Raw genomic sequence first — 24,723 nt, forward strand, 5'->3', positions numbered from 1 at the left:
GAGACGGAACATTGCATATCTGGCCACTAAGCCGGATGGGAGACGTACACAGTCAAGATTTTACATATTGTCAGAATTATTTTAAGTATACCAGTGTTGTTCTTTTTAAACTATCATTACCCAGAGTCATCTTGCTCCTCTGGTAAAATTATGCTTTTCTCAAGAAGAGAACTAGAAGCTTGATGGTAGGCCAGGTCTTAACTCTGGCTGGGACCCTGCACTGCCTCCTTGAGCTGCCTAGAGGTAGAGGCGCACTCTTTGATAAGGGGATGGTTGCAAGTCAGGATTATCACCTGAGAAGATCTATTCGTCAATTCTCTCCGCTCTCCCTTGATTGGTCTCCTGGAGTGAAAGGAAGAGAGGAGCCACAGTTGTCTATCTTCTCCTTTCTTTCCATGTCTTCCCTTTCTGTGGGAGCTCTTTGTTAGCCCCACAAAGGAACATCAGTGGGGGGAAAAGGATGCAACAAGAGTAGCTGGTGGGTCACATTGTATCTTTCTTTCTACGCTCAGAGTAAGTTCTGTCTCCCAAAGAGAGCTTGGCTTCTAGACCTGCCACTGTTCTCCCTTCCTCTCCCTGCACTCAGTAACAGACGTGTGAGTCTAGTTTAAAACTCCCGTGTGTTATAGGCACAACGGAGTTCTCTGCCCATCGGGCATCCTGAATGCTGAAATGAAAGCTTTGGCAGCCGTGGACACGACTGTTGCAAGTATGTGTCCTTCTCATGTTCCACTGTCCTTTCAGGGTTCACTTTTTAACACTAGCCTGAGGCAACACTATTAAAAATTGTAGAATGGCAACAACTGAGCATTGAACCAAGCAACTGGGTCTTTCTGTGTGCATGATCTTCTCAGTATCCTAGGAAATGCCTGGAAGCTCATGCTGGTTTTAGCTCAGGTGACTCCTCAGCCTTCTCAGCACTTGACATGGTCAGTTCCTTAGTTTTAACCACTTGATGAGTGCGTAGACATGTTTCCTTTTGGTATTTAGCCACATTTTTCTGATCACTAGTGACAGTAAGCATCTTTCCATCTGTTTATTACCTAGCTGGCTTCATTCTATGCATGTGTTACCTGATCCAATCTCTTGCCCATTTTTCTATTGGCAACTTGCCATAGAGGTTGGGTTCGGATATGTGATCATTGTTTTAATGGTACGGAATGGGAGCTTTATATAGATCTGTATACTGAAAACATTTCCCATTCTATTGCTTGCTCCTCATTCTTTTATTAAGAATCTTAATTACTAGGTGTTCTCAATTTTTATTCTTCTTAGATTAAATAATATTTTATCAGCTTTTAGCAATTTTTGCTTTTCTTCAAATTATAAAGTGATTATTTTACATAATTTTAAATTATAAAATTCTTTCACATATGGGGCACAATGTAACTAGAATTATTTCTTTTCTGAATGAGATTTTGGTGATGTCTTGATAATAAAAATGTAGGATCCCAGCTCATCTCCAGCTTGTCCTCTATAATAAATACTATTCCTATGGTTTTATTGAAGTGAGTAACATGTTTCCACGATGTTACTGGGAAATCAATAAAAAATTAATAAAAGCTAAGCATTTTCACTGTTGTTATTATAGAACATTTCTGAGAAAACGTTCATGAAAATATTAAGTTTTAACAATTGACCATTCTTCAATTATTTTGAGTCCCACTTGCCTAGTCTTGGGGGGGGGGGGGGGCTTTGGTTAAAACAGGAGAATATCCATGCATCAAAGTAAACTCTTTAAGAAATTACAAGTGAGTCTGTCATGGTGGCATGTAGGGCATTAATATTTACTATTGAAATGACTTTTAGTAATGCTGCTGTTAATCCTAAACAGCTGTATAACCAAATCACCACACAGAGACTGGGATTTATTTAGTTAACCTAGAACACAATGCTAGGCAATAGTTACTCCATCCTAAACCTCTAAGCCCGCATAGTTTCCTAATATTTAAATTCACCCATTATACTTGCTTTTTGTGAAATCTTAGGTCCTGTTCATTTTTCACGTCGTTCCAAGACCTCTCCTCCTGCCCTGCTCTCCGAGCTCTCCCCTGCCCTTCTCTCCTCCTCTGCCTCCCACACCTTCCTCTCCTTTGGCTCCTCACTCTTCCTGCTTCCTTTCCATTGCTCAACATTGTGGCTGGTTGTTTTATTTTGGCATGTTTACACAAAGGTGAAACAGGTGATGCTTAGAATGAGTATCACAATGCAATGTCCAGATTGAAACCAGAGAGTGGGGGAGATAAATCAGCATTTGAATGAACAAGGGTAAGGTGTACACGTTTCAAAATAGTGTACACCTTAATCCCTGTGACACACACCTTTAATCCCTGTACTCAGGAGGCAGAGGTAGGTGGGTCTCTATGAGTTCAAGACCAGCCTGGCCTATACAACGAATCTTAGGCTAGCTAGGTACATATTGAGACCTTTTAAAAGAGAAATAAAATTACAGGTGTCCTGGAATATTTCTTTGGTGATTGTACACCTCGTGTTTGTAATGTAGTGACAGAAGTATTAGGACGGATGCACTGCATTGTTGCCACCTTCTCTGTGAGAGGCTAAGTCATCATTCATCCCTTGGATTTAGTCATGAATTCTTCAGTTGGCCGACGGTGGTCTCGCCTTTGTTTGTCTGTACAGCCTCGTTCTTTGGCACCTACACCACCAGGAGAACTTCAGCCTCTCGGTTCTCAAACGTCACTTCCTTGAAACCTGCATCACGCCCCATGGGTGGATTCCTACTTGTCTTTCAAAGTTAAGCATTATTTCACTCAAAAAAGTCTGTAAATGTAGGTCTAAATATTGTTTAAAAATAATTACATCAAAAGTGCATGCCTAGACTTAGAATTGTAGAAGTGATAAACAAGAGAGGTTGCTGAATTGCTACATGAATCCTATTACATTTAAGCACTTGTTCTGGGAGAGGTTCTCAAGAGGCCTGGAGAAACTTTTTGGGGAAAATCCTAGAAAATGTTCCCTTCCGATGACGTGGGAGGGGAACAATCCGTCTCCTTCTACCGGGAAGCAACCTCCTTATCGTAATAGGGATTTTTCCAACGGCGCGATCGGCTGGTTCGGTGCTCACTCCGGAGAGGACAGTTCGACTAGTTCTGTCTGGCGGCGGTCCCGGAAGTGGAAGGAGGAGGTTGCGGTCAGTACAGGCTCTCTGCTCGGCCGGCGCGGGTACGGGTGCTGCTGGCGACATGGCCGACTCGGACCCCCGCTACCCGCGCTCCTCCATCGAGGATGACTTCAACTACGGCAGCTGCGTGGCGTCGGCCAGCGTGCACATCCGTATGGGTATGTGCCGGGAGGCCAGGGGGACCAGGATGGACATAGGTTACCAAGGGACGGGGGGCAAAACGCAGATGCCTGCTGAGTGCCCGACAGCGGTTCTCAATCTGTGGGTCGCAGCCCCTCCGGGGTCGCCTGAGATGATCACCGGATCAGATATCTACATCACGATTCCTAACAGTAGCAAGATTAAAGTTATGGAAAATAACACGGAAAATACAAATTTTATGGTTGGGGTCACCACAGCATAAGGAGCTGTACTAAAGTGTCACAGCATTAGAAAGGTTGAGAACCACTGGGTTATGCCTTTACTTATTTGTTTCCTGTGCCGAGAGCTTCTGGCAGCTGAGAACTTACCATCTCAGTCATTTCTCTATCTCCTTTGGGCTCCAGAACTTAGCATATTTTTGAGTAATGATTTAGAAGTTTCTCAGATCAGTGCATAGTGTCATGGCCGCGCAAAGTTATTATGCAGTTATTATTTTGAATTTAAGCCGTTCGGTGTTGTGTAAGGGAGCGGAATTCGTTGTCCACCACAGGTCAGCTCTTTACAGAAGCTCACCCGGATTCAGCCTGCCTGGGCAGCTGAAACCAGTTCTGGAAAAAAGGAAATCTGAAGGTGTTTCTGACCCATCAGGAATCTTGGCGCCTACCTAGCACGATATTCCTATAATGAATTGGAATTATTTTGACAAGTGAGCTCAGCCTTTAAAATATGTTATAACAAAGTACTCATGGCAGAAACTTTGCCACGCTAGCCACTTTTGAGGTACAGTGCAGTATTGTTTTGTCACACTGTTGCGTTCCCTGTTCAGAACTTTCGCATTGTTCAAAGCAAAAGTGAAACTGTATCCGTCAAGTAACTAACTCCCCATTGTTTACCTCCTCTGCCCTTGGGGACCACCAATCTACTTTCAGTCTTTAAGAAACTATTAGCAATACCTTTGTAAAAAGAAATCACACAGTTTAATTTTTGTGACTGGCATGTTTCTATCAAAGTCTTCAGAGGGCTTCCGTGTCATAACGTATGTCTGGCTGACCATCATTCTTCCTTTCTCTTCGAGCCTACACTAGAATACCTTGTAGTTGAGATTATATGTTGGGTTTCTTTCACCCTTTTGATTTGCGTTGTTCACTTGGTATTGAAGTGTGTATTTAAGATTCCCCACCCCCTATCTTCCACTACTCCATAGCTCATTTGCTCTTGCCATTGAAGAATCTTTCGCTTTCTGAATATGCCAGCCTACATTCTTTATCGGCTGAAGGTCGTTCTCTTGGCTGGCTGCTTCTATGTTTGGGCAGTTATGGATAAAGCTGTTTTGTAAACTCCCCTGTGCAGGTTTTTGTGTGTACATAGTTTCCACCCATTTGGCTAAATACCAAGGTGTGTGATAGCTGGGTCATACACAAGAATGTATTTTGTTCTGTAAGAAACCACTGGACTGTGGCCCTGGGTCCCTAGCAACAAAGAATGAGTTCTTCATCCTTGCCAGAAATTGGTGGTGTCAATGTTTTGAATTTGGGCCTTTTTAATAAATTTTTATTTTTTGTTTACCAGGTTTATCTGTTGCAAATATATTCTCCCAATCTGTTACTTGTTCTTTTACTCTCTTAATGTTACCTGTTTTAAAAATACTTTGTCTGAACATTTCATACATGCGTAAAATGTATTTTGATCAAATCTGCCCCCAATTCCAACCCCTTCAGTTATCCCTTCACTGTTCTGCCCTTTCAACTTCATGTGCTCCTTTTTTTTTTTTTTATAACCCACCATGTCCAGTCAGTGCTTCCTGTGTTTGCATGGTAGTCAGATATATAGCATGGGTAGCCCGTCCCTGAGAAAACTGACTCTCCCTGTCTTAGTCAGGGTTCTATTGCTATGAAGAGACACCATGACCATGGCAACTCTTAAAAGAGGAAACGTTACCTTCATGGCAGGAGCTGGAGCAATAGCCGAGAGCTACATCCTGAACCACAGACAAAGAGAGAGACAATTTCCAGTCCTATCATGGGCTTTTGAAACATCAAAGCCTACCCCCAGTGACACACTTCATCCAACAAGGCCACACTTCCTAATCCTTCTAATCTTTTCAAATACTGTGATTCCCTGGTGACTAAGCATTTGAATATATGAACCTATGGGGACCGTTCTTATTCAAACCACTGCACTCTCCCAGTAGTCATCAATTGCCTGCAGGTTCTCTGATAATCCACTTGAATCGTTGCTTTTGAACTGCAGCGTTTCACTTTTAGTCAGTATTTTAGTTTATTCTTTGACAGTTTCATACATGTATACAATATATCCTGTCCAACTCTGCTACCCACTTTTGCATGAGAATGGGGTCATCTACCAGGGCAAGGGCAACTCGCTAGCAGCCATGCAAGAAGGAAAATGGCTCCCACTCCCCACCAGCAGCCATCAACTGCTCCTTGCTCCTGAGTTTTCAGACCCTTAACCTCAAAGTTCTTTCTGCAACACCGTGCTACGTTCTAACATCACTTTAAACAGGTCGTTTCCCACGGTGACATTGGGTGTGTTCCCTGCCCCGAATAGCTCATTAAAAATTTCTTCTCTCCCTGTGAGCTCACCTCATGCGTAAAGGGTAGGCTCCAAGAGAATTCCACTCCCCCTTGAAAGGTCCTTAGGTTCATGAGCCCCACCCATGTCCAGCTTGCCTGGCTTTATCTCCTGCAGGTTGTGTTCAGGTACTTTTGCGTTCGTGAGTGCAGCAGCTGGGCCATGTCTTGGAGAAAGTGTTTTCTAGCACGCCTCCCCATCTTGCTAGCTCTTACATTCTTTCCATCTCTTCTTTAATGTTCCTGAGCCTTGGCAGGGTGGGTGGAGGAATTGAAATAGATACCCCCTTTAGGGGAGAGAGAATATTTTCACTGTTGTCAGCACTTAGAGTATGAATTAAACTGTGGGCCTTTTCATGTATGTCCTTTATCGTGGTGAGTTAGTTTCTTTTGGTTCCTAGTTAACTTTTTTAAAGTCATAAATCATTGTATAGTTTTGTCCAGTTATTTTTCTGTGTCAGTTCATAATGACTGCATTTCCTGCCATTCTGTAAATGTGGTATGTAACATTTGATTGATGTTCATGTGTTGAACTGTCCTAAAATCTCAGGAGTATATATCCCACTTAGTCATGTAATATATTTAATATGCCATTGAATCTGCTTTGCCAGTTTTTTTGTTCAGGAATATGTTATCTATTTTCATCAGGCATGTTGCTCTGTCATTTTGTTGTATCTTTAACTTTGCTGTCAGAACAATGCTGCTCTTTATACAAATGTTTGAAATAAGAGAGCTGGTATATGTAGCAAGTACTGGGAATCGATAAGACTAAAAGGTTCCTGCTGGTCCCAGAAACCATGAAGTGAGACAATGGATCACTTCAGGGTAGGGCAGGGACAGGAGATGACAGGCATTGCAGGAAACTAAGTTTCTGAGGAGGTGGTTCTGAGACTGGAGAGACCTTGGTAAGGCAAGGTAGTGGCATTAAGGTATAACTTAAAACATTTCACTTCTTTCAGCTAATCTTATTAGATGCAAAGATAGATAAACAGAAGTTTTGCAGGTCACAGTGGCTTTTCTTAAAGCACTGACTTGGCTGGCACCTGAAACTTTTTTTTATGGCAGCTTAACTAAATTCTAAAGCACCAAACGCCAAGTTTGGAGTGGCCTTTGGGAGGAACCAACCATCTGAAAACTGAAGTAACCTAGGGGAGTTTCAAGAGAAAGTGGGGTTCCCTTGGAGCCTATGCTTTACATGTAGGGTCAGCTCATACATGTAGGAGAGGGAATTTCTGAGGAGCTGTTCAGTGATTGGAACAACCCACTAAATGTCCCTGTGGGAAACGTGCCTGTTTAATGTGATGCTTGAAAATAGTATGGTGTTTTAGAAAGAGCCTTGACTCAAGAGTCTGAGAATTAAACATAGTCTGGTTGGTAGTGTGTAGAGGCAAGCCTCTTTGCCACTGTGATCCCTAGAGCTCTTATTTTTAAAGCAGACATAATTGCTACAATATAAAGGATGCTTTAAGGATCAGACAATTGTTTAAACATTGTGTATATTGCCGTGATTTATTTAATCATCATCTCTTGAGGGTTACCTTTCCTCCTTCAAATAGAAATAAAAGTTAAATGGATTTTAAATTTCATTGACATTATCCCTTATTGACTGTTCAGCAAACAGCATAGGAAGGTACCCTTTTGCTATGGAATGGCAAAGCAAAGAACATTATATTCCTTTTAAGAGAGTTCATCTTGAGGAAGCATTTCCTTTAGTGTGGACATTAAGATTTTTCAAATTTTTTATCTAGCTATATTTTATTTCTGCTTTTCATATCCAAAGTAGAACCATTTTGTAAAAGTGCTGTTTTTTTTTTCTTTTCTGAATGCTTAGTGTACAAATAGGCATTTGATAATTTTTTTTATTATGATAAAAATATTTACTATAAAGCACTAATTTTAAGTTTATGACCTGTGGAGGGTTAGAGCGACCTTTTAAATTTTAATAATTTTTCTCCCTCTGGGGTTAGTTCTAGGTTTTATTATTTAGAGTAAGGTTAAAGACAGAATGCCTGTGAAAACGTGATTTTTCAGACAGTGAGATGGTGGCTCATTTGGTAGATGTGATAGTGGGGAAGCTTGGTGACTTGAGTTTCATACTGGGATCTCACATGGTGGGAGGGGGCTGACGCTGGCAACTTCTCCCCTGCCCTCTACATGACCATGCCATGTGCCCCTCTTACCCACGAAAACAAACAACCAACTAACCAACCAAACAAACAAACAAACAAGAAAAGCTGTTTTTGTTTGTTTGTTTTGTGTTGGTTTGTTTTATTTTGTTTCTAAGAAATTTGGTCTTGACAGAGGAACAAATGTTTTGGAAAGTAGTCACACACCCTATTTCTCTCTCTTCTAGCCTTTCTCAGAAAAGTCTACAGTATTCTTTCTCTGCAAGTTCTCCTCACTACAGTGACCTCTGCTGTGTTCCTGCATTTTGAGTCTGTGCGGACATTTGTCCAGGAAAGGTAAGAAAAAGAGACAATCGTGAATCCTTTCCAGAGATTTCATCTGATGAATGTATTTTTATTATAGAAGTTCATCATCCAACTCCTGTGAGCCTGATTCATTTTTGACAAAGGAGACTATTTCACAACATGTTATTTTACCTCATCCAAGTGTATAGTTTCTAGGCTTAAACCATTATCTCCTTGAACAGAATTACGAGTTTGTACTGCAGGCTGCTGAGGTGGCCCTGCCTGGAATGGTAGAAAGAGGAAACTGACTCCTATATGTTGTCGACTGACTTCCACACATATGCACTGGCACGCAGGCACACTGCCCCTCCCCCTACAGCACACAAACAAAATAAATAAAAAATTTTTTAAAGAAAAGAAAAAATAGTTTTTGCTGTATAATTTTACCATCCATCCTGTCCCCCAAACCTAAGACTATGCTTGCAGATGAAAGTTACATGAAAAATGTGTGGTTGTGTTAATCTTGTTTCGATGATAGAAAATGTTTACTGAGTAGTTTCTAGAGGAGCTACAATTGATCTATCACTTATTAAAGATTTTCCTCTCAGCATTAAGTATTTAAGTGGCTAAAAATAACATGGTTTCTGTATTTGACAGAAAAACATGGAGAATGACTATTTTCTAAGAGGTAGATTGTCTCCCACCTCCTACCAAAGGACAGTCTGAAATTATTTAAATTATAGCCCTGTGGAAAATACCCTAAAAGTGTAGCCCTGTGTAAAATTCCTTTCTAATTTAATGTCTTTTGTTTATTGTATTTTGGTTAGCAAAACACTATGCTCATTACAGACATTGCCCCACTGTGAAGGACATCAGCAAAGGAAAGATGGGTAGACTGTCCTTCCCATACTTTATAGCCTTAGACAGGCTTAGATTTTTCACCAAACCTGCTTTATTTAGGGTTCTTAAAGATCTTTCCCTCCTTTCCAACCCACTGACTAGAGGTAGGGAAGAAAGAAGGTTATTAGGTAAAGAGGGTTGTAGATCTTTTTAGAAGTGGTTCCTTGGGATGAGTCTACTCTTTGTTGTCCGGATACCAACAGTCCAGTCCAAAGGCCAACACCAAGCAGCAACATGAATCAGCATGATTCAGCAGTGCTAGACAAGTCAGTGAAAGCCACAAGACTCAGTGGGACTGCCCCAAAAAGTTCTCTGGAATGTTTTTCTCTTCGAAGCACAAAGATCAGCGAGTGATGTCGATCCAAAAAGCAATGTCTCACTGTCCATGGGTTTCTGTATATCTCCTCTCCTTGAGTCCACCCATGGATGTTCTCAGCTGACCAAAGAGATGCCCCTCCCATGAGAGAGCTCAGCAAAACGTCACAAACCCTCTCAGAAGCCAGCTTCTAGAAAAAGTCACATGACTCAATTGAGTGTTAAAGAAACCAGAAACTTCCTCTTCAGTAGCCCTCCCTACTTCAGCCCCCAACTTTTCCAGTTAGAAAATACATTTTTTATTTGGTATTGGTATGGTCTAATTTTTTTTCTCGTAGTTTAATTTATAAAATTGTATACCATTATCCCTGCTATTTTTTAAGCTTTAAATACTTTTTAATGTCTTTCAGCCCAGCTTTGATTTTGGTGTTTGCCCTCGGATCTCTGGGCTTGATTTTTGCATTGACTTTGCACAGACACACACATCCTCTGAACCTTTACCTGCTTTTTGCTTTCGTGAGTACTTTGATATCGTTTATGCCACTAGTTAGCCTGAGTTTCAACAATGCTTAATTGTACGTGTGTTTATTGGTAACAATGGGAGAATAAAATTGAGTTGTGTGCACATGTGTTTGGGTGTGTATGAGCATGTGTGGGGGTCAGAGGTTGGCAGTGGCTGTACATGAATGTGGGGAGGGTCAGAGGTTGGCAGTGGGTATACATGAGTGTGGGGGCGGTTGGAGATTGGCAGTGGGTGTCTTCCTCTTTTATTCTCCACCTTTTTTGGTGAGACAGGGTCTCAGTGAATTTGAATGTGCCATTTCAGCCAGACTGAGCTGCAGGAATCCACCTCTCTTAGCCTCCGGCTACAAATGTGCTACCAGGCCCTTTCACTGGGTGCCAGGGATCAGAGCTCTGATCCTCACCCTTATACAGCAGGCAATTTACACTGAGCCATCTACGCAGCAGCCTGAACATTTAACTAGAGTATATTAGGGAATTACTTATACATACATACTCTTTTAGAACGTGTAGCCACTGTCTGCTTTCGTGCTTCTTCTGTAACTAGGATTTAGTGGCAAACACATCAGATTGGAATCCGATGACATGGCTTCTCAGCCCTCTGCTTATGTGACATTTAGCAAGGCTGTTAGCCTTTTTCTGCCTAATTTTTCTCACACATAAAATGAAAATTGTAAGGTATGTCATCCATGTAACCCTTTCTGCCTCTTAATTTTCTGGAATCTAGGGCATTTTTGTGGCTTTAACTTAGAGAATATGAGCTCATGATTAATTCTTCTGTGTTATTCTCATGTCTTCATCCAGTTCTCTTAAAGGGCCATTTTGCTCAAATGATAGGCCTTTTTTTTTTAACTTGTTATAAATTTATAGGTAGGAGATCTAACATTAAGTTCTGTTTATTTTTGGAGACAGTTGTAAAAATTAAAATCCCAGTTGACACCTATAAAAACTCGATCTTAATTTGAGTAAAGTTGGTAAAGCTCTGGGTATTTTTACATTATTTTATCCCTTCTTGTGACTTTGGATTCTGGCCTGACAGTTTTTCTTCAAGACATTCCAAACATAGTATGTGTTGTCCAATAAGAGTGAAGAGGCCACTGATGTGAGTAAAGTGCTTCAGATGAGGAACTCATTCTGAAAATGAGTTCATATTAAATGATACTCATGACTTTGAAAACTATTGGTGAGTTTGTTCATTTAAATCTTAATCTGTGTAAGCATATTAGCCTCAACCCATGCTGCCCCAAACAGGGAATTTATTTTCAGGGTGTAAGAGCTTAGAAACACAGCAGCTCCCATCTCCCAGTTCTTAAGAACTGGAGGTAGGTTTTCAAGGTGTCACTGTGAGAGAGCTGAGTGGTGGTCTGTGTTCTCATTGCCCCGTCCCCTGTCCTTGCCCACTCTTCCCCGTTACTTTGATGGCCTGCCATTGGCCTACATAGTGCATTTTTCATTTGTTGTACCTCCCACTGCAATTGCTTCAGTCTCTTCAGATCCTGTTAGAAAGTACCTGACTGATGCAGTGAGATTAACTAATGTGTAGTGTCCAGTCCTTAGGTCAGATTCCAGTTTCTGCCTTCTCTGCAACAGGAGACAGGGAGAAGGCAAACAAACAAAATCCAAGGCCATGGGCCAGCAAGATGACTCAGTAAAGATGGTTACTGTACAAGTCTGATGACCTGAGTTCAACCCCTAGAACCTATGTAAAAGGAGTGACCCAGCTCCACAAAGCTATCCTCTGGCTTCCGCCAGCATACCATGTCATGAACACCCTTCACATTCACGTATCATGTACACATATAATAATATAATAATTTATTTAAAAACAAATAAACAATTCTGGAGTAATGGCTCAGTGGTTAAGAGATCCAGCCAGGGTCAAGGCCTAGCCCCCAGCACCCACTTGGTGGCTTACATTTTAAATTCTAGTTCAGTTGTAGGGGATTTGACGTCTTCTTCTGGTCTCACATGTACATGGAGCATACACAGACATAATTGCATATAGGATACATATAGGCAAACACACATAAGATAAAAATAAATCTTAAAAAAAAGACCTTCAAATCTATTGTAAATTCCTTCCAGAACGACTAATTTCTTTATAGCACAGGATAGACACCCTTTTGCCCAGCAAAGAGAGCTCACCCTAGAAAAACATCAGCCAAAGGTTTCATGAGCAAGATGCCACTTATTGTCGTGTGATCTATTCATCGTGTGCTTAGCTAAAGTGGCTTAGCAAATAAGGAAGTTCATAAACTCATTTCCTTCCCTTCATTGCTCGGGGAACTTTTGGGCACTGTTTTTTCATTGTTGGTTTTTCTTTTGTTCTGCAGCAGAGTAAGAAAGGAAGGGAATTTAGCCAGCTCTGTCAGGGTGTGCGTGCACGTGTGTGTCCTATTTCGGAGTGATGCGGTGGTTTCAATGTGACATTGCGTTCTTCTCTTCTATGGCACCATGTACAGTGTCTGGCCTCCTTCAGGCCCTGTAATGCAGGGTGAGGGTTCTTGTCAGGACACACACATCAGCAATGAAGTCCATTTCTATGACCCATTGCTATTGCTTCCCCGGAACAACCAACATTAAGACACGGTTCCCCGGTCTCACTGCCTCCACATCTCTGTGCATTTCCAGTACTGTTTTCACTCTGCTTCTGAGGACTGTTGGTTCTAGGTAGGATGGAGTACAATGACTGCTTCCTTACCTATATTGTTATGCAGCCATTGCTGTTAGGTCTGGCTTTGCCTTTGTGGTGTGGTGTATCAGATAGTCGATAAATCTAACTAGAGTAAGTATATAAGACAAAGTAGGTGATATAATCAAGGAGAAAGAAAGACTAGAATGTAAGGCTTAATAGCTCCAAATCTTTTGTTTTGGTAAGGATCCAGCTACTTGTGAGATGACTTAAACAATACAAAATAATGCCTAGAAGAGCTATCCAGAGCTCAGCCACCTGCTGTGGTTCGGGCACTCCTCAGGTGTTGCACAGTATAAGATGGCAGCATGTTGTTCTGCCCAAATAGCATCCCATTGAAATAAGGTGAATAAAGTGGGGTGGAGGGCAAGCCATATGTTCTTAAAGTGCAGACCTGTGGCTGTGCCCACTCAGCTGTTTGGCTTAGAATACAGTCACATGGTGAGATAGCCACAAGGGAGGCTACAGATGTATTGGTTCAGCTGAACAGCCGGATGTCCAGATACAAAGTCTGTTGCTGGGGGGAAAAAATAGAGATTTTTATTGCGAGGCTGTTTTAAGCTGCCTCATTAAAGTATATAACAAAATATTTTTGTACTTCTTATGTTTATTTGTGTGAGGTATTTAGGTTTTTTTAAGACAATTTATTTTGCAGTATCATTTTATTTATATTATCCAGCATGAAAAAATATAATTTTCTATGTATGTTAACTCTACTAAATAACCTGGTGTTCTCATCTGTATCACTATTTACAGTCTCCTGTCTCCTTCAGGGTGAGGGTTCTTGGCAGGCCACATATCTACACATAACAACAGGAAATACAATTTTCTATTTTAATTCTTCTATGTAACCTTTCTATTACAGATGAACATTTGAATAAAGCTTAAAGAGCCACAATGAGAATGTAAATATTCACAATGCATTGAGACCTCATTTTCATTATATGGGATTATTCTGTCCTGCCCTCTTGACAGGCTCCTTTGAAGCTAACACGAGACCATTCACATGGGACCATACTGGACTGCTAGAAAGGAGAGTGTGTGCATGGCATAGTGTCCATTTCTCACGCACTAGTTAATTAAGGTTTCTTTTCTTAGACCTTGTCTGAAGCTTTGACCGTGGCAGTTGTTGGTAAGACCCTTTACGTGTTACCATTTTACTGTGGGTAAAAATATTTTAGGTAACAGTGCATCCAGGGTTGAAGTTTACCATCATGGGATGTTATGTTAAAACCATGACATAAAGTGAAGACTGCTGATAAGCAAAAGTCAAATATTTATACTTTACACAGTTCAGCTGAGCTGAGAGGAAATGGAAAAGTTTAAGGGAAACAGAAGGAACGGAGAATAGGTTTTTATTTATGATTTCCTGTTGATAAAAATGAGATACTGTAGTTGGTGTCCTCTACTTCCAAGGGCTCTTCTGTCACCGAGCGTCAAGAACTGCCCCCACTGGGTTGTGACTGCTCCACCTTCACGTTTCCCCAAAGGGTACCACAGGACACACGGTCATTTCCATTTCTGAATTTCATATGTGTGTTTCCTGGCCAAGTTTCTGTTACAGTTACTTTATATCCCCTGATAATGTCTCAAATAAAAAATTCAGTGAGTTACAATGAAAATTTGGAGTATCCACAGGTACATGTGGGTGTCACAATGATCTGCATTAACCGTTTGCATTCTTGTAGGTGTCCATCCTTTGGAGAAACACATTATCTCTTCCTATTCTGTCATTGCGGCTTTTACCCGTCTTTCAGTTCTGTGGAGTCTGCATTCTGTGGCCATCTGCCACTCTTTAGAAGAATTGGGACACAGATAGACACCAGGACGTAGTGAACTGGAACGGAAGCTTTTCCGCATGGGCAGGGGGTGTCATTAGCTCATTTGTCTGTTGTCATGGCCATCTTTCCCTAGACCCGTGCCGCCACACCATTGCTGGAAGGAGTTTAAAAAGCAATGTGATTACAGAACTAGAGTAAAAATACATAAATTAAGTCATCTGAGATTATTTTCTTTATGGATTACAATATTCTAGTCTATGTGATCAGAATGGCAAAATTATTGACAAGAAGCAAATTTGACTATATTTTTCTGTTATCATCTCCCTAATCCTGTATGCCAGAAGCAGACGTTTTAATTATTTATTAACAGAAATAACAAGTATGATCAATTTTGGACAAAACTTTCAGTTATATAAGTGATTGGGGTTCAAAGCATATACATACATTACAAGGATTACCCATTGAAAGCCTAATCTAACATTCTGTTAGGACAGTAACAGTTATACAACAGCAGCTGTCACTGGTCAGGATTGTTACTCTGTTGCAACAGGAATTTGGTAAACTCCACAATAATGTGCTCCAACATGGACACAGCCATAAAGCAGGCAGTGATGGGTTTCTGTCCTTTGTAGGGTGGGTAAATGGCAGGCCATCTCAGACGTCCTTCATGTTTTTCTTGTTCAGTTGCCTTGGCTTGGGGTGCTCAACCAGTTCAGCTGTCTAGGTGATTGCTAGCATTGCTGCTACTGTGCAGGGATTCATAGCCACAAGACCTTCAATCAAGCACAGGGACAGCTACAAAGACACTGATAAACAGCAAATGGAGCCATTCCTGGGTGTCTACAGACTGTCGTTACAGTTTGGTTAACTATGTGATAAGATGAAACACTTGTACAAATAACTGTTTGGAAATTTTTAATATTTAATATTGTGGTTTCACTTACAAATATACTCAAGGCTGGGTGTTGTTTTTATTGGTGAGTAGAAGGTGGTGAGCATAGGCGGGAGACTAGAATAGTGGAGTGAATATGATTAAATATATTATGAACATGTATGAAAATATACAGTGAAACCAATTATGTATGTATAATTAATACATGCAATAAAAACATCTTAAGCTAAAATATAAGAAAGTTTTTTCCTTTAATCTAAGCAAGACTGTATTGGCTGTTTATGCATGCTTTAATCAGTCTTATTTTTGCAGTTACTTTCTATGACGTGTACACGGTGCTGAAGGCTTTTATTCTGACGACTGCAGTCTTTCTTGGCTTGACAGCCTATACTCTACAGTCAAAGAGAGATTTCAGCAAATTTGGAGCAGGGTAAGTAGTAAGTCTTGGGATATATATGAAACGCTGTCATTCTGGTGTCTGTGTGTTTAACATGGAGGTTCATAAGGTCACTCTGAGTGGGACCAAGCTCTACCCTCCTGGTGAATTGACAGAGATGGAGTGTGACTGTTAGCATTTTCTTCTTTCATAAAGTGAAAGTGAATCTTGTGCTGTCCTCCATTTCCCCAAAGGATTAGCTTTTCAGAGAGGTGAGGCTTCTGAGCATTTGGATCAGTGAAGGATTTACTGACCTTTCAGCCTTTGTTGTCACCTTTCAGCATAAATGTCACCAAGACCATTGTTCTAGTTTCATTTCTGTTGCTCTAATAAAATATTTATGAATTTTCATATTTTAGTTATTTTTTGGCAAAAATCGAGTTATCTCTTCATAAAACGAGTGGGCTTAAAAAGTGCTTTGGGGGCTGGGAAGATGGCTCACTGGTAAGAACACTTGCTACTCTTGCAGAGGACCTGGTTTCTGTTCCCAACTCTGACATGGTGCCTCACAGTCATAATTCCAGTGCTACAAGACCAGATACCCTCTTCTAACCTCATCAAGGATCAAGCAGGCACACGGTACACATACATGCACACAAAACACTCTTACTCATAAAAAAATTTTTAAAACCTTTTAAAAAGTGTTGTAGTATAAATACATACATACATACATACATACATAAAAAAGTGCTGTAGTGAGGATCACTATTGTAAACTGTTAAATTTTTGTTTTTTTCCAGGTTGTTTGCTGTTTTGTGGATTTTCTGCTTGGCAGGATTCTTGAAGGTGAGCTGTTTTAGAACGGTTGACTTGAATATAATTCTGCCTGTGTCAACATAAATAAACTAAAATTCCTTGAGAATTATTTATAGAAAACACTTAGTTGTAATTATCTAGAGTATTTATATATAGAATTATACTTCAGTAAAAACCATGGCTTATGTTAGTCAGTAATACTGATTGAGAAGATGAATACACAAAGAAGTGAAATTGCACACAAAAAAGCCTTACTCACAGTTGACCACCTCTGATTGCCACATGTAATTCTGAAAAACACAGGGCTGCTGAGAATAAAGGTCCTTGCCTCTAAGCCCGATGGCCTGAATTCAATCCCTGAGACCCATACACTGTAAGGAAGAACCAACCTTGGCAAGTTGTCCTCTGACCACCACAGTCACCCATGCTTGCTGTGGTGTGCGTAGTCCTCGGCTCCATTAAATAAGTAAATGCTATAAAATGTTTACTTCTCGAAAAGTAACACTTTAAAGCAGTTCATGTTTAAAATGCTACTATTCAAAGTAAGTAGCTAACTTAATTCACAGATAACTGCTTACCAAACATTCATACTTCTGTCAAACATGAGCTTAGATCCACCTTCCTTCTGCCTTCGTGCATTCATGCATCAGGGTTGGGTGCATTGTCACAAATGCCGCCAGCAGTCGATCATTATTAAAAGTAATTGAAGTAGGTCTAAAGTGAGTCCTGGATATGAATTTACTTCTTTAATCCCTTGCTTGTAGGTGTTTTTTTATAGCGAAACAGTGGACCTGGTCTTGGCGTCTCTAGGCGCCCTTCTTTTCTGCGGCTTCATCATCTATGATACACACTCTCTGATGCACAAACTCTCGCCAGAAGAGTATGTGTTAGCTGCCATCAGTCTCTACCTGGATATCGTCAATCTGTTCCTGCACCTGTTAAGGTTTCTGGAAGCAGTTAATAAAAAGTAATTGAACAGTGTCCAGAGAATTTTATTATGTAAAAAGTTTGAATTATTCTTAGATATTAAAAGCATTTATGATCTTTGTTGGTATTCTGTATTCTTCTATACTTTAGAGTATTACTATTCTTTCTGTTATCTCATTTCCAAATCCTTGACTTAAAATCTCAGGCTGGAGATATTAAAATTATTTTATACTTTTTTTTTTGTAAATTGCAGCAGGGTCTCACTATGTAGTCCAACATGACTTCTACCTCATGATCTTACTATGTCAGCTTTCTCTGTTCTTGGAATACAGGCATGTAGCACCTCCTGGCTTATTTATTCATTTTTCATTCCTAAATTACACATAATGAGATGTTCATCTGTAATTCACAATAATATAATGAATATATCTAGTTTTTATTTTTTGTAAATGTTTTGAATGCATGTATGTGTATCATACTTTGTGTCTGCAGAGGCCAGAGGGTGAATTGTATTACCTGGAGCTGGAGTTACCAGCATTTCTAATGTAAAAACTGTGCTGGAGTTCCTTAAAATAGTAGCAAGTACTCTTCTGTCATTGAGCCATTTCTTCAGCACACTGGTCACTTCTTAAAATGCCTAGTTTAGAAATGGAAAAAAATCACTGGTGTAAACTAAATTTGACGAATGGTTTTTATAGGTAATGGCAACAAATTTTATATAGTATACACACACACACACATATATTTTTTTAGCGTTGTACTAGTATTCGTATCACTCTGTGTATCCTTCTATGCCAAGCAAGGAGAGCTTGCCAGGCAGGAAATATACCCACAAAAGAATCAGTAAATATAGGAACATGTACAACTTAATTTTTTTATATCACATACAGGTGAACACATGTGCTCAGTTAATAGCCAAGAAAGCAGAACTAGTAGGACTTAGAGAAATTGTCAGTTTATAATGCAGAGGCCAGAAGTAGGAGGAAAGGAGGAAAACAGAAAGGCCTGAGAGCTTTGGATTGCTTTTGGTCAAAGAGGTGCAGTGGAAGTGCCTGGCCTTTCGATCACTTTCCCCTAGGAAGTGCATGCAGCCTTGCCAGGTCACAGGGGAAGACAAGCCAGCCTTGATGAGACCTGATAAGCTAGTGTTAGATAGAAGGGGAGAAGGTCCTCATATCAGTGGACTAGGGGAGAGGCATAAGGGAAGAACAGGGAGGGTGAATTGGACTGGGGAAGAGAGGAGGGAGTGGGCTGTAGCAGGGACACGAAGTGAATAAATTATAAGTAAAATAAAATTTAAAATAAAAATTTTAGAAAGAGGTGCAGTGGGCCATGTTATGTGCCCTCAGTTTTCTGTGGAACTCAAGACCTGGTTTTGGTCCATTTGACCTAGTTTCTGTGGACCGGTGTCAGCAGGCCTTTGCCTTCCATCTCTGTAGTGTATAGTCCTAGTGTCTCAACCATCAAGGGAGCCGGAAGTCACTATCACCATCGAACTGCAGAGTTTTTGCTGTTTGCTGGGACTCAGGAACGCATGGAAAGGCCCGGCTGTGGGAGCCCCACTCTGCCAAGTACCAGTTGTGTCTTAGGTCTTTCAGATGAGAAATCAGTTGATTCCTGTCAAGTACTGAGCATTACTAACTGCATGTGTTCTTGGAGCTCCCTCCAGCTATTTTGGTTTTCTGTACATGTGAGCGTATGCCTGTATATGTGTGTGGTTTCACCACCTTTCTTTAGACAGGGTCACTCAGGGCTGGGATTTGGCTAATAGGCTTGCTGTGGAGGCCAAGCGATCCTAGAGCCTGTCTCTCTGGTGGTGAGCTTTAAAAAAAAAATGTGGGTTCTAGGGATGAAAGTCAAATCCTCTTGCTTCTGGCCTCTCTTGAGCCCCATTCTTCCACGCTTCTGAAAGTGCCCTTGCTAGAGTTCATGCTTGAACGCTTGCATGAAGGAGGGGATTTAAAGATATTAGAAAACAAAGCAACAAAAGCATGATATCTGATCCCCTAGGACTACTTGCTTTCAATTATTTAGTCCCCAATTCAGCTTTCAAAAGAGCTTTGTTATGCTGAATTTTGGAATGTATCTTAATAATGTAATATTATTTTCTTTTTCCAAGTTTCCGTTTCAGAGTCACAGCCTGTTGGTACATGGCACAGGAAGCTGTCACTTTAGAGCATCTGTAAGGAGGCCTTTTAGTAACCAGTATGCACTTTATTCCTATTGTTTTTAATGTCGTGTGGTTTGTCTCAGGTAAAAATCTCAAAACTCGCTGTACTATGCATGTTTTCTTCAAGGAGACAACTCTCCTAGCAACCAAACAGGAATTCCTTAAGCCATCATTAAAGATAACTCCTGGGAGCTGGAGGCGTGGCTCAGGGGTTAAGAGCAGCTGCTGCTCCTGCAGCAGGCCTGAGTTTAGTTCCCAGCACTCACACGGTGGCTCACAACCAACTGTAATTTCAGTTCTAAGGGGCGAGATGTCCTCTTCTGGCCTCCTCTGGCTCCAGGCACACATGTGGTGCATATACATACTCATTACAGACAAAACACTCAATAAACAAAAATTAATCACCTACTGAGGATCAATGAATGAGGTACTAGGCCCTAAGACACCATTCGCCCATATCTTTCACGAATGTTAAAGAGACCGGTGTATCCCCATAACCTGTGCGATTAGAAGCACATGCCAAACCAAACACTTTTGTAACCTCAGTCACCCTAGTCTCAGCTTTGTTTCAGATATGTAACGGTTTGGACAGATCAACATTGCTCTTCAGGACAGTAAAGATTATTTTCTGCTTTGGGCGACAGCTTTGAACTATAATTGGCATGCAGTAGATTTGACATATTTAAATCGTACAATTTGATATATTCTCACATCCACGTACATCCTGGGATCCTCAGCGGAAAAGGGAAAATTTCTAGGCTGCAAACAAACAAACAAACAAAAAACCTACAGCAACTGCTCTAGGATGATCGGAGCTGAGCAATCGGGTATTCTGTATCAGTGAGGCTTGTCTCAGGCAGGGTCCCCGGCCGGGCTTGACCTGTCTGAGGCTTTGAGAATGGCTTGATTTAGAATCTATCACTGCCGACCGGAAATCCCTTCTGCTCTGTTTTTCCAACCGTAAGGTACCAGCAAACCCTCAGGCTCACCGAGATCGACTCCCAGGCCCACTTCGGAAGACCAATCCTTTCAGCATTCCCGGCGTGCCGTGCGCCTGGCGTGGCCGGAAGCCGGAAGTACTGGGCTTCCGGTTGGCGTCCTGCGCGAGGCGTGTGCTTGTGTTTCTCAGGTGAGTTCCGTGGGCTTTGGGCTCACTTCTGTAGCGTGGGGGACTGGCTTCGGATCCTTGCTCCGTGGCGAACCCTGGCCGCGGCCTGGCTGTGCGGAGCCGGGAGGGCGAGGCCCTGGATGTTCGTGGCGGCGCCAGGCTCCCCAGGTGCTGTGGCTAGCGGAGCTCGGGCCGACTTGCACTCAGCGGGTCACGGTAACCCTCCACGCAGAGTTTGGGTCGCTTTAGACAACTGGAGTTGCTGGCGTTCAGGGTCGACTCACCTTGCCACCCTACGGTTCGCCTAACCTGTACTGTGTGCAGAGCATTGGCCCCGAGGTATATAGTGGCTAGTTAAGACCTACTTAACCCTGAGGCTTGCGGGTGACGTTAGCTTTGGGTTGAAACAGAGGAGCGGACACAGGAGTTTGAGGAAAAGAGCAAGCCCTGAGGGGAGCAATTTTGCAGACAGGTACAGTGAAAGTGAAGATACTAAAGTGGCGTTGTGTGGGCTTTATGCAGGCGTAGCTGGAGCTTGTGTGGGGCCCTGGAGAGTGAGATGAGAGTTGGAGGGGGCCCGGGAGTAGCAGGATGAACGTTGATGCCAGAATACCCGAGGGGAGAAGTCAGTAAAGAATTCTTTAAAAGACAGAGAGACCAGTGCCCTAAGCTTTGAAAAGATTAAACTAAACTCTTTGGCAAGGACTTAGGACTGTGAGATGGGACAAAAGCAGGAGGTCAGGTGACTAGGCAGTTCTGTTAGCTTTCTGTATCTACTAAGCTTTGAGAATGGCTTGATTTATAATTTCTCACAGACATAAAGAGGCCCGAGATTCTTGTACTTAGCATAAAGGCATCATAGATTATTTTCCATTTGTTCCAGTTCTAAAGAGATAGCCGCTCAGCCACTTCCATGATATTCAAGAGTGTAAATAGTAAACTTTCTTCTCTTTGTGTTTTTGTTAACTGCCAGGTAAAGCATGGCCAAAAGCTTACGGAGTAAGTGGAAAAGGAAGATGCGTGCTGAAAAGAGAAAAAAGAATGCCCCAAGGGAGCTCAACAGACTTAAAAGTATTCTCAAAGTTGACAGTGATGCCTTAATGAAAGATGTTGAAGAAATAGCAACTGTGGTTGTACCCAAACATTGCCAGGAGAAAATGCAGTGTGAAGAAAAGGCGGATGAAGAAAAAGGTGAGCATACGTGCTTTATTTGCATAATTTAAAAAATTTAACTTGTTTTCTATCCATCTCTACTTGTCCCTAATGTCAGGTCCAAAAGAAATTGAGGACAGATGGCTGGCTAACTGGTGCTTGTTAGACACTAAAGTGCACAGTATCATCCTGAATCCTCTTAGCTTTTCTCCACTTTATGGGCTTCCATTTCTCATTCCTGTATAACACATTTTGGCAATGTTTTCTCTCTCTTGGTTCTCCTGGCTGTTGGCTCTCTTTTGCTCTTCTCTCAAAGTCTCCCTCTCTTCCCCTTCTTTCATGGCCTGGCCATGTTTAGTCTAGTCTGCTACTTTCTCCCCCTGCTCTGGACTCTTCCAGGTGTCTGGCTAAACTCTCCCTCATAACTACAGTAAAAACTTTCTCTTCATCCATACCTTGGAGCAGTTAGTCCTCACTTTATCTACCTATCATAACCTGTTACGTTTACATCTTTATTCTTTGAAAGCTTATGTTTCTATTAGAGATCCTGTTCTAAACTGTTTTAAAGTCAGTGTTTGTGAATAAGCATGTGTGGTTTATTTAGAATGGATCTTCAGCAATTATAAAGCAGCCTGAATGCCCCAGAAACTAACAGTGTGTTGATTAGGCTTCACTTTGCTTTAAGGAGTCAGGGGATGCTATAAAAAATCGTGTTCGGAAGCTAGAGAGATGGCTCAGAGATTAAGAACACTCGCTGTTCTTCCAAGAGGTCCTGAGTTCAATTCCCAGCAACCACATGGTGGCTCACAACCATCTATAGTGAGATCTAGTGTGCAGGCATAATGTTGTATAAATAATAAATAAATCTCTTTTTAAAAACGTTTCCTTGTTTTAATTTCAGACTACCTGTAGTTCTCATGTTCCAGCTTCATTTGTATGCTTTCACAAGGTTGTTTTTCATGTGTGAGTATTCATAGCTTTTCATTTTATTATTGTTTTTAATTTAGATGACACAAAAATGGAGATTGAAATTAAGAGAAACAAAAAGACTCTTCTAGACCAGCATGGCCAGTACCCAGTGTGGATGAACCAGAGGCAGAGAAAAAGGCTGAAGGCAAAGAGAGAAAAGAAGCGGGGGAAAAGCAGAGCGAAGGCAGCGAAGGGCCTGGCCTGGTAGACCCTTAAAAACTGAGGAGTATTACATGGGACAGAATATTCATTTGTTCGGAATGTTTTCACAGATTTCCGCTCTCACTACATAAAAGCTATTTGTTTTCATATTTTAGTTCGGACTTAATTGTTTAATTCAAAACCAAAATAACTCATTTGTGTTGGGAGCTTAAATAAAATGTATTTTGTAATGAATGAAAGTTATGTTGAAGTTGTAATTGGATACTGCCTGATATTTGAGTACTATCAGACATTTCAATCTTGTGAGCATTAATGTAGCTGTCATTATTTGATCTTTCAGTGGCAGTTATACTCAGTTCCTCGAATTAAACATGCTTATGCAGATGGAATTTGGACAGAAAGCTATTATATTGTCATATTTAAAAACAGGGTATCAAGGGGCTGAAGAAATGGCTCAGCAGTTAAGGTCACATACTGCTCTTACTGAGAACTTAACTTCTGTTTCTTGTTGGCTCAAAACCAGATCCTGGGCATGTACCCTCCCTCTCCAGGCCTTCACTGGCACCTGCATTCATGTGCACAAGCTCCCCCTGACACTAATAACTAAAAAAAGAAGTCCTTAATAAAAGGGCATAGTGGACCTTATAGTAGTAAATATTTGAATTTTTTATAATTCACAATAAAATATTCAGTGGGCAGATCTTGGAGTTTGACATTTTCTTCTATGTATCTTTAAGATTTCCAGATACTGAGAAGTCTTAGGTTGACTAGTGTGCTTTTTGTTTTGTTTTTGTTTTTTGAGATAGGGTTTCCTTTATAGCCCTGGCTGTCCTCCAACTCACAGAGATCCGCCTGCCTCTGCTTCCCTGAGTACTGGGATTACAGGCGTGCTCCACCGTGTGCCTGGCAAGATTAGTGTGCTTTTTAATACTGTATAGCTTAAAAATAATAAAGTGTAGCATTTCCCAGAGTAAGTTATTCAGAATCAATTTCTTTGGATGTTTAGTTGAAGCATATATGTGTATATCCATTTGGGAAATGCCCCATGTGAACATTGGTGGGTATTAGCTAACAGTTGTTTTATGAAGAGATGTGGCATTGGCACAACTACTCTACGCTGACTCTGCATACCAATGAGATGAGTTTCCATTGAGTCTGTCTCTGTATACTTTGTTAATTTCAATTATTTACATTTAAATTTAGCATTCCATCTGAAATTTCATTCTAGTTACACTCACCAGCTTATGTGCTAAATAAAACCAGGGACTTTGCAAATATTAGGAATGCTGAGAACTGTATCTAGTCTGATAAAATTAACTTTACAGGAAAAAAAAACAAAACAAAACAGGAAAACAAAGAGTAAGGTTACTTGACCCTGAGACCATAAAGTGCCAAGTACACTGCCAGGCATGGGTGTGACCAAATGCGATTGAAGTAACTATAAAACAATGCCAGAAGTTTAAAGTTAGTATAATAGTCTCTCCTCAATTTACTCAATGGTGTATTGGAAAGTTAGTGAATAATTTAAAAATGAAATACATTTTTCTGAAGGCAGCAAGAAAAGGCTGGGCATGGAGCTCAGTAGTAGAATACTAATCTCCAGTGTGTACAAGGCAGTGAGTGGGTTTGAAGGTGAGAAGAAAAGGACTTGGAAGCAGG

At 41.1% G+C, this 24,723-nt stretch overlaps 2 protein-coding genes and 1 long non-coding RNA gene across 4 annotated transcripts; 2 read left to right on the plus strand and 1 right to left on the minus strand.

Annotated features, from left to right (window-relative positions):
* The first annotated feature begins 3,108 nt into the window (after nt 1–3,108).
* Nucleotides 3,109–17,623, plus strand: Tmbim4 (transmembrane BAX inhibitor motif containing 4). The gene is made up of 7 exons (XM_021627264.2): nt 3,109–3,300; nt 8,225–8,333; nt 9,908–10,013; nt 13,810–13,843; nt 15,697–15,814; nt 16,561–16,606; nt 17,341–17,623. Exons 1-7 carry the CDS (start codon nt 3,204–3,206, stop codon nt 17,545–17,547), a joined length of 717 nt encoding a protein of 238 aa, XP_021482939.1. The 5' UTR covers nt 3,109–3,203; the 3' UTR covers nt 17,548–17,623.
* LOC110540524 (uncharacterized) lies at nt 14,051–20,739 on the minus strand. Its single transcript, XR_002475956.2, has 3 exons — nt 20,663–20,739; nt 18,020–18,140; nt 14,051–14,646 (listed from the first exon to the last, which is right to left on the minus strand). It is a non-coding gene; the product is annotated as an uncharacterized LOC110540524 (long non-coding RNA).
* On the plus strand, nt 20,647–23,453 carry Llph (LLP homolog, long-term synaptic facilitation factor). Of its 2 annotated transcripts, none has more exons than XM_021627274.2 (3): nt 20,647–20,802; nt 21,755–21,972; nt 22,941–23,453. In XM_021627274.2, exons 2-3 carry the CDS (start codon nt 21,762–21,764, stop codon nt 23,108–23,110), a joined length of 381 nt encoding a protein of 126 aa, XP_021482949.1. In that variant the 5' UTR covers nt 20,647–20,802; nt 21,755–21,761; the 3' UTR covers nt 23,111–23,453. The 2 variants fall into 2 exon arrangements, with proteins under 2 accessions (XP_021482949.1, XP_021482952.1); XM_021627277.2 differs by lacking the exon at nt 20,647–20,802 and adding an exon at nt 20,840–21,120.
* Nucleotides 23,454–24,723: the final 1,270 nt, after the last annotated feature.

This window comes from Meriones unguiculatus, chromosome 2 (assembly GCF_030254825.1).
Source record: "Meriones unguiculatus strain TT.TT164.6M chromosome 2, Bangor_MerUng_6.1, whole genome shotgun sequence".
NCBI classification, from domain to species: domain Eukaryota; kingdom Metazoa; phylum Chordata; class Mammalia; order Rodentia; family Muridae; genus Meriones; species Meriones unguiculatus.

Excerpts from the sequence above, each read along its gene's own strand:
- Tmbim4 (XM_021627264.2), top strand. The coding sequence starts at position 3,204 with ATGGCCGACTCGGACCCCCGCTACCCGCGCTCCTCCATCGAGGATGAC. Across the intron at positions 10,014-13,809 it reads TTTACCTGCTTTTTGCTTTC|ACCTTGTCTGAAGCTTTGAC; the intron begins GTGAGTACTTTG and ends TTCTTTTCTTAG. Across the intron at positions 16,607-17,340 it reads GCTTGGCAGGATTCTTGAAG|GTGTTTTTTTATAGCGAAAC; the intron begins GTGAGCTGTTTT and ends CCTTGCTTGTAG.
- Llph (XM_021627274.2), top strand. The coding sequence starts at position 21,762 with ATGGCCAAAAGCTTACGGAGTAAGTGGAAAAGGAAGATGCGTGCTGAA. Across the intron at positions 21,973-22,940 it reads AAAGGCGGATGAAGAAAAAG|ATGACACAAAAATGGAGATT; the intron begins GTGAGCATACGT and ends TTTTTAATTTAG.